Consider the following 8,925-nt stretch of genomic DNA (forward strand, 5'->3'; position numbering starts at 1 on the left):
AAATTCATACACTTAGTATCATTTCCGTAAGAACAGCCATTGCCCTAGCAGCGCTGCTGCTTCCACAGGGCCTTACCTCGTCTGCTGGTCTCAGAACACGTCTGCAGCAACCTCCACTGTTTGCAGACTAGTTTTAACTCCATGCCCGGCGTGCGTGTATCCCCGTGACGTCAGACGCCACCTCCGCTTCCGGGCGCCGTCTGATGACGCGCCCCATGTACACGCCGCGCTTACCGGCTTCAGCCTGCGGCTTCAGACGCCGCACACCTCGCCGGGCACCTTCTCCCTTGGACGCACTGGGCGGCAGGGAGCTACAGCAGACGGACGTCCCAGACCACACTTGATGGCGGGGGTCCCAGACACGATACGCTAAGTTCACAACTGCACTGGGCAGAGGAACCAGCCCTCCTGATCTCCGCAGGGTAAGCCATCCATCTACCCATGAAAGGAAAAAAAGACACAGAGCCTAGGAGGGCGGTCCCTTATATAGGGGGGCAGTGTCTTTTTTTGTTCCTTTCAGATATCTACCCAAGGGGGCGGAAACCCAGAAGTATGCTGCCATGGGGAGGTAGAGGAAATTTGGATTTTGCAGCTCAGATTCTGGTGGAATGTTGGTGGGTGCTATGTCGCATTAGCAAGACCCCCGAAGCACCAATACAGTGGAACCCCCCCACAAGTGACCCCATTTTGCAAACTACACCCCTCAGGGAATTCATCTAGGGGTATAGTGTACATTTCAAACCCCCAGGGGTTTCACCAATTTTGATACAACTGGGCTGTGCAAATGAAAAATTAATTTTTTTACACAAAAATGCAGTTCTGGCTCAAAATTTTTCATTTTCACAAGGAATGAAGGAGACAAAGCACCCCAAAATCTGTGCCCCAATTTCTCCCGAGTACGGCAATGCCTCACATGTGACCAAAAAATACCATTTGGGTGCATGGCAGGACTCAGAAAGGAAGGAGTGATTTTTGGATTTTGCAGCTCAGATTCTGGTGGAATGTTGGTGGGTGCTATGTTGCATTAGCAAGACCCCCCAAGCACCAATACAGTGGAACCCCCCCACAAGTGACCCCATTTTGCAAACTACACCCCTCAGGGAATTCATCTAGGGGTATAGTGTACATTTCAAACCCCCAGGGGTTTCACCAATTTTGATACAACTGGGCAGTGAAAATGAAAAATTACATTTTTTTACACAAAAATGCAGTTCTGGCTCAAAATTTTTCATTTTCAGAAGGTATGAAGGAGAAAAAGCACCCCAAAATCTGTGCCCCAATTTCTCCCGAGTATGGCAATGCCTCATATGTGACCAAAAAATACCAGTTGGGTGCATGGCAGGACTCAGAAGGGAAGGAGTGATTTTTGGTGGTGGAATGTTGGTGGGTGCTATGTCGCATTAGCAAGACCCCCAAAGCACCAATACAGTGGAACCCCCCCACAAGTGACCCCATTTTGCAAACTACACCCCTCAGGGAATTCATCTAGGGGTATAGTGTACATTTCAAACCCCCAGGGGTTTCACCAATTTTGATACAACTGGGCAGTGAAAATGAAAAATTACATTTTTTTACACAAAAATGCAGTTCTGGCTCAAAATTTTTCATTTTCAGAAGGTATGAAGGAGAAAAAGCACCCCAAAATCTGTGCCCCAATTTCTCCCGAGTACGGCAATGCCTCACATGTGACCAAAAAATACCATTTGGGCGCATGGCAGGACTCAGAAGGGAAGGAGTGATTTTTGGATTTTGCAGCTCAGATTCTGGTGGAATTTTGGTGGGTGCTATGTCGCATTAGCAAGACCCCCCAAGCACCAATACAGTGGAACCCCCCCACAAGTGACCCCATTTTGCAAACTACACCCCTCAGGGAATTCATCTAGGGGTATAGTGTACATTTCAAACCCCCAGGGGTTTCACCAATTTTGATACAACTGGGCTGTGCAAATGCAAAATTACATTTTTTTACACAAAAATGCAGTTCTGGCTCAAAATTTTTCATTTTCACAAGGAATGAAGGAGACAAAGCACCCCAAAATCTGTGCCCCAATTTCTCCCGAGTACGGCAATGCCTCACATGTGACCAAAAAATACCAGTTGGGTGCATGGCAGGACTCAGAAGGGAAGGAGTGATTTTTGGTGGTGGAATGTTGGTGGGTGCTATGTCGCATTAGCAAGACCCCCAAAGCACCAATACAGTGGAAACCCCCCACAAGTGACCCCATTTTGCAAACTACACCCCTCAGGGAATTCATCTAGGGGTATAGTGTACATTTCAAACCCCCAGGGGTTTCACCAATTTTGATACAACTGGGCAGTGAAAATGAAAAATTAAATTTTTTTACACAAAAATGCAGTTCTGGCTCAAAATTTTTCATTTTCAGAAGGTATGAAGGAGAAAAAGCACCCCAAAATCTGTGCCCCAATTTCTCCCGAGTACGGCAATGCCTCACATGTGACCAAAAAATACCATTTGGGCGCATGGCAGGACTCAGAAGGGAAGGAGTGATTTTTGGATTTTGCAGCTCAGATTCTGGTGGAATTTTGGTGGGTGCTATGTCGCATTAGCAAGACCCCCCAAGCACCAATACAGTGGAACCCCCCCACAAGTGACCCCATTTTGCAAACTACACCCCTCAGGGAATTCATCTAGGGGTATAGTGTACATTTCAAACCCCCAGGGGTTTCACCAATTTTGATACAACTGGGCTGTGCAAATGCAAAATTAAATTTTTTTACACAAAAATGCAGTTCTGGCTCAAAATTTTTCATTTTCAGAAGGTATGAAGGAGAAAAAGCACCCCAAAATCTGTGCCCCAATTTCTCCCGAGTACGGCAATGCCTCATGTGTGACCAAAAAGTGGCAGGACTCAGAAGGGAAGGAGTGATATTTGGATTTTGCAGCACAAATTCTGGTGGAATGTTGGTGGGTGCTATGTCGCATTAGCAAGACCCCCAAAGCACCAATACAGTGGAACCCCCCCACAAGTGACCCCATTTTGCAAACTACACCCCTCAGGGAATTCATCTAGGGGTATAGTGTACATTTCAAACCCCCAGGGGTTTCACCAATTTTGATACAACTGGGCAGTGATAATGAAAAATTACATTTTTTTACACAAAAATGCAGTTCTGGCTCAAAATTTTTCATTTTCAGAAGGTATGAAGGAGAAAAAGCACCCCAAAATCTGTGCCCCAATTTCTCCCGAGTACGGCAATGCCTCATGTGTGACCAAAAAGTGGCAGGACTCAGAAGGGAAGGAGTGATATTTGGATTTTGCAGCACAAATTCTGGTGGAATGTTGGTGGGTGCTATGTCACATTAGCAAGACCCCCAAAGCACCAATACAGTGGAACCCCCCCACAAGTGACCCCATTTTGCAAACTACACCCCTCAGGGAATTCATCTAGGGGTATAGTGTACATTTCAAACCCCCAGGGGTTTCACCAATTTTGATACAACTGGGCAGTGAAAATGAAAAATTACATTTTTTTACACAAAAATGCAGTTCTGGCTCAAAATTTTTCATTTTCAGAAGGTATGAAGGAGAAAAAGCACCCCAAAATCTGTGCCCCAATTTCTCCCGAGTACGGCAATGCCTCACATGTGACCAAAAAATACCAGTTGGGTGCATGGCAGGACTCAGAAGGGAAGGAGTGATTTTTGGATTTTGCGGCTCAGATTCTGGTGGAATGAATGGTGGGTGCTATGTGGCATTAGCAAGACCCCCGAAGCACGGTGAAATGATGAACCTAAAAATCCATAGATGTGTGGTATATTTTAAAACACTCCTTTATACATAGGCCGGGTTTGTCGGGGCAAGTGTCACACTGGAAAATAGTTTGCTTTCTTATTCCCTTTTTATAGCAAACTTTGCACCTTTTTTGTGTCCTGCCCTTTTTTCCAGTGGAGGGGATTTCATCAGGAAAATGCTGCCCTGGTACAATACGGGGGCCAGTACTAGAAGTACTGGGGCCCTCTGCCTGCTGGTTCCCAAATACTAGGCCCTTTATGACTTCCTCTTGAAAGTGCATAAATGTCCCCCTCTGGCCGGTAGAACGGAATAGCACGTAAGCGTTATACAGTGCCATCTGGATGATATACACGGCCAGCTTCTTGTACCAGATTTTTGTTTTCCGCAGGGCACTGTACGGCTTCAGTACCTGATCTGAAAGATCCACTCCGCCCATGTACCTATTGTAATCCAGGATACAATTAGGTTTTGAGGTGTGGGTACTGGTACCTCGTTCAGGGACGGAGGTGGTACTGTCTCCGTGAATTGTTGTCAGTATAAGGACATCCCTCTTGTCCTTATATTTGACCAACAACATATTTTCGGTGCATAATCCCCTGCTTTCACCCCTTCTCATTACTTGGGCAATGTGCGTTTTTGGGAGGCCTCTTTGGTTCTTGCGCACAGTACCGCAAGCTGCTGTACCTCTTGAACCAAGGGCCTTAAACAGGGGGATGCTGGTGTAAAAGTTATCCACATAGAGGTGATAACCTTTATCCAGGAAGGGGTGCACTAAATCCCAGACAATTTTTCCACTAACACCTACGAGGGAGGGGGGGCATTCTGGCGGTTCAATTCTTGAATCCTTCCCTTCATATACCCTAAACCTGTGGGTGTACCCTGAGGTGCTTTCACACAGCTTATACATTTTTATGCCATACCTTGCCCTCTTACTGGGAAGGTACTGGCGGAATTTAACCCTTCCTTTAAAATGTATAAGGGACTCGTCTATGCAAATGAATTTATCTGGGATGTACATCTCTTCAAATTTGGCACTGAAATGATCAATGACCGGCCTGACTTTGAATAGCCGGTCAAAGGTGGGATCATCTCTGGGTGGGCACTGTGCATTATCGTTGTAATGCAAAAATTTAAGGATCGTCTCAAATCGAGCCCGGGGCATGGCCATACGGTAAAATGGGGTGCTGTACAGAACATCTGTACTCCAATATTGCCTAATTTCTGGCTTTTTTACTATGCCCATATGAAACACCAGACCCCAAAACGTCATCATCTCTACTGCATCTACAGGGGTCCACCTAGCAAATGATGACGTGGGGTTTTGAGCAATAAACTGCTGGGCATATAAATTAGTTTGGTCCACCATTAAATTTATAAAATCATCAGAGAAAAATAATTTGAAAAAGTCAATTTCTCTGAGACCTGTGGAATCAAATTGGATTCCTGGCATGGCCAAAAACTCAGGAACCTGGGGCTCAAAATTGTCTGGTGGTGGGGTCCATACGAGATCAATTATTGGGGGGGGGGTCTTAGCTGCTCTACGGGGGCGTCTTTGAGGGGGTCCCTCATCACTAGAGGAGGAAGAGGAGCTTAAGACGAAGCCTTCAAATTCCCCGCTTGCATCACTGGCTGTGTCAGAGTCAGAGGCAAGCATGGCATATGCCTCCTCCGCTGAATACATTCTTCTGGATGACTGGGATGACATTTGGGATGACATTTGGGATGCCATTTTTATTTTTGTGTTACTGGTAGTGAAATGTTTCAACACGTGTATAGTGTAGGGGGGGGTACAAACTTTATTTCAACCCGGGGGGTATGTAGTGTGTAGTGTGTATGTAGTGCAGAAAAAAAAAATACTTTATACAAAAAAATAAAAATTGAAGGGGTTAAAAAAAAAAAAAAATTGAAGGGGTTAAAAAAAAAAAATTGAAGGGGTTAAAAAAAAAAAAAAAAGGTCCTGCGCCAAAAATTGAGCACAGATGTTGGTCAGTAACGTCCGTCACTGAACAGCGCTCAAAGGCAACAGGAATTTGATCAAAAAAAAAAAAAAAAGATCAACCCTGTGCCGAAAAAGCTGATCAGTGATGTACGTCACTGATCAGCGCACAGTGGCCACAGGACACCCACAAAATCACAGTGTGTGTAAAAAAAAAATTAAAAAAAGACCCCACAGCAGCCTCAAAAAAAAAAAAAAGGTGATCAGTGATGCGACACTGATTACCAGTGAGGGGCAGCAGGTGCACAACCTTTTGTGCAACTGACAGTGCAACTGGCAGCAACTGGCAGGTATATATATAAAAAAAAAAACCTCTGCACCCCCAAAAAGTTGCTGATCACCTCAGATATAGTGATCAGCACAAAAGGCGGGGGCAGCAGACACAAAATTTAGCACTCTCTATCACTATCTCTCTCTATCTCTCTATCTCTCACTATCTATCACTCTATGACACTGCAGCAGCAGCACTGACAGTTATATATATATGAAAAATAACCCCTGCACCCCCAAAAAGTTGCTGGGGGTGCACAAAATGGGGGCAGCAGACACAAAATTTAGCACTCTCTATCACTCTCTGTCACTATCTCTCTCTATCTCTCTATCTCTCACTATCTATCACTCTATAACACTGCAGCAGCAGCACTGACAGGTATATATATATACTGTATAAAAAAAAACCTGCGCCCCCAAAAAGTTGCTGATCAGTTAATTTATACTGATCAGCACAAAAGGGGGGGCAGCAGTCAGTTATATAAAAAATATATAGCACAATCTGTCACTATCTCTCTATCTCTCTCTATCTCTCTCTCTCTCTATCTCTCTTTCTATAACTATATTACACTGCAGCAGCACAAAATATAGCACTCTCTGACACTATCTCTCTCTATCTCTCTCTATCTAACTAACGCTATTACACTGCAGCAGCACAAGTTCACAACACAGGAAGTCACAAGTAACAGGATCCAGGAAGCATCCAGCACACTACAAGCAGTGATGAAGCAGTGATCAGGTAAGGTATTTGCAAGGATCAGGTAAGTATTTGGCAAGGTTCAGGTCAGTATACTGCGGCAGCTAGGCACGGTGACCGCACTGCACGCAATTCCAGACCGGAATGGCGTCTGCAGTGCAGTCACCGTTAGTTTAAATCCCCCTCCTTGGCTGTGATTGGTCCGTCGGTCCGACGAACCAATCACGGCCTTTGGGGGCGGGCGGGGTGAGGTGGGGTGACACCAGTGTCACCCTTACACCCCGCGGTGATTGGTGCTGTACTTTACAGCACCAATCACCTCCGATCGCGTGTCACCGGCGAACGTTATTCGCCGGTGACACAGAAAACGCTGTAATTGGCTGTTCACACTGAACAGCCAATCACAGCGATCGCCGACGGGGGGGGACAGCAGACATGTTGAAACTGTCACCGCGTCTATAGACGCGGTGACAGTTACAAGCCATGACGTACATTTACGCCATGTGTCGGGAAGTGCTTCCCGACCATGACGTAAATGTACGTCAAATGTCGGGAAGGGGTTAAAGGAGCTGATTGGTTGGTGCTTATCTCTCTCTCCAAGGCTTAGTACATCTGCCACATAGATTCTTAATGCCATTATCTTTGGGGAAGCAAGCTCGCAAAATTTAGCTTCATTTTAAGGATGCCATTTATTTGGAGTAATGTGTAAAAAAAAAGGTCCTTCAAAAGTGGGAACGGGGAGACGTTGCCTGTAGAAATACCCAGCTTCTTGCTATCAATATAGAACAGTCTGTATAATGGAAGCTAGAAGCTGAAGCGTTACTATAGGCAACATCTACAGTTTCTCGCTCTTGAAAGTTTAATACATCTATCAAAAGTCTATGGAGATGTATCAAGCAGTGAAGAGCAGTGAAGCTGATGGTAACCAACCAGCTTTGAGGTGTCATTTACAAAGTACGTTCTATAAAATGTTCGGTACAAGATGGTTGGTTATTGTCCGTTTCCCCACATCTCTCTCCAAAGTTTGATCAACATAAAACTCCAGGATGAGCTTAGTGCTGTGGTTCCTCACAAAATGCTGCCTCCTGTGGTAACAGTGTGGTATTGCAACTGGTAAAGACTGGCGTCATTGGCCAATTTATTTCTTTATTACCAGGTATTCCGCAGCGCTGTGCAGCAGTCACATCAGTCCCTGCACCACTGGAGCTTACAATCTATATTGCCTACCACATGTACACGCACATTCATTGTAGGTGTACATGTACATAGAAAAAAAAAACCCGGTGTAATGCATTTTCCTTCCACCCTCAGGATTCTGTTCTGCAATGTGACTATGAGACCGTGCTTCTGAGGTGTACAGAAACTTTTGAAGATGAAGACGATCTGTGATGATTTTGGAAGAAAAGCAATAAAGCAAAATGTGGGTGCTGAAAAGAGAGCAGCATTGGGGTTTTTTAAAAGTTTCTTCATTGACCGTCTGGCTGAACACTAAGTGGACGTATCTTCTCACAGGAAGTCAGCCATTTTGTATGCTTAGCCATTAATCCTACAGTACAAATGCATCCTGGGAATTCACCAGGAACCAGTGATATCAATGAGACCGTTTCTTTCCCCAGTGAATAGACACGTTGGCTGTTATTTATTTATTTATTCAACCCGCGGAGTGGCTGCTTTCTTCATGTACTGGCGGCCATTTTGTGACTCCAGTTCCTAATTAAATGCTAGGCGGCGCTGTCATGATAAATTTGTACGCCAACAGTATGGCGGTCTCGAGTGTGGATAGAAGAACAGTACATAAATGGAACGTCAATAGGTCGATGCTAGTTTGACGACATGGTCAATGGGTTGACAGTTAAATGGTTGACGTGGACTTTGGTCAACTGCGAGGAAAGGTCGACCAGTTCAAAAGGTGACATGCTAAAAGGTTGATATATGTTTTGTTTTTTATCCGTACTCCTAATGCCTAACCATATCCCCCCACCCCCCCACCCCCATGTCCACGGCCTAACTCACACCCTCCGCTAAGTCCCTAACTGTCCCTTAATCCTTACCCTATCCTTAAAAATCATAAAAAGCCCTGCGTCAACCTTTTTTGTGTCAACTTTTTGACCCTGTCCAGGTCAACAATCAACTATCTGGTGTGGACCTATTGCCTGCCTGTGTACTGTCTGTCTACCACCCTCATACGAGCTGCCTATGTGACCTAA

General features: G+C 45.2%; 1 protein-coding gene across 3 annotated transcripts in view; it reads left to right on the forward strand.

The window, feature by feature from the left end:
- The window catches only part of STRA8 (stimulated by retinoic acid 8), a 32,992-nt gene extending 24,299 nt beyond the window's left edge, over positions 1–8,693 (forward strand). For all 3 annotated transcript variants that reach the window (XM_083181150.1, XM_083181147.1, XM_083181148.1), the window contains exon 9: positions 8,030–8,693. In XM_083181150.1, coding sequence (XP_083037276.1) covers positions 8,030–8,107 — 78 coding nt within the window. In that variant the 3' untranslated portion in view covers positions 8,108–8,693. The remainder of the gene's footprint in view (positions 1–8,029) is intronic.
- The last annotated feature ends 232 nt before the right edge of the window (positions 8,694–8,925 follow it).

Source organism: Crinia signifera, chromosome 4 (genome assembly GCF_055691185.1).
Source record: "Crinia signifera chromosome 4, ASM5569118v1, whole genome shotgun sequence".
In the NCBI taxonomy this organism is placed as follows: domain Eukaryota; kingdom Metazoa; phylum Chordata; class Amphibia; order Anura; family Myobatrachidae; genus Crinia; species Crinia signifera.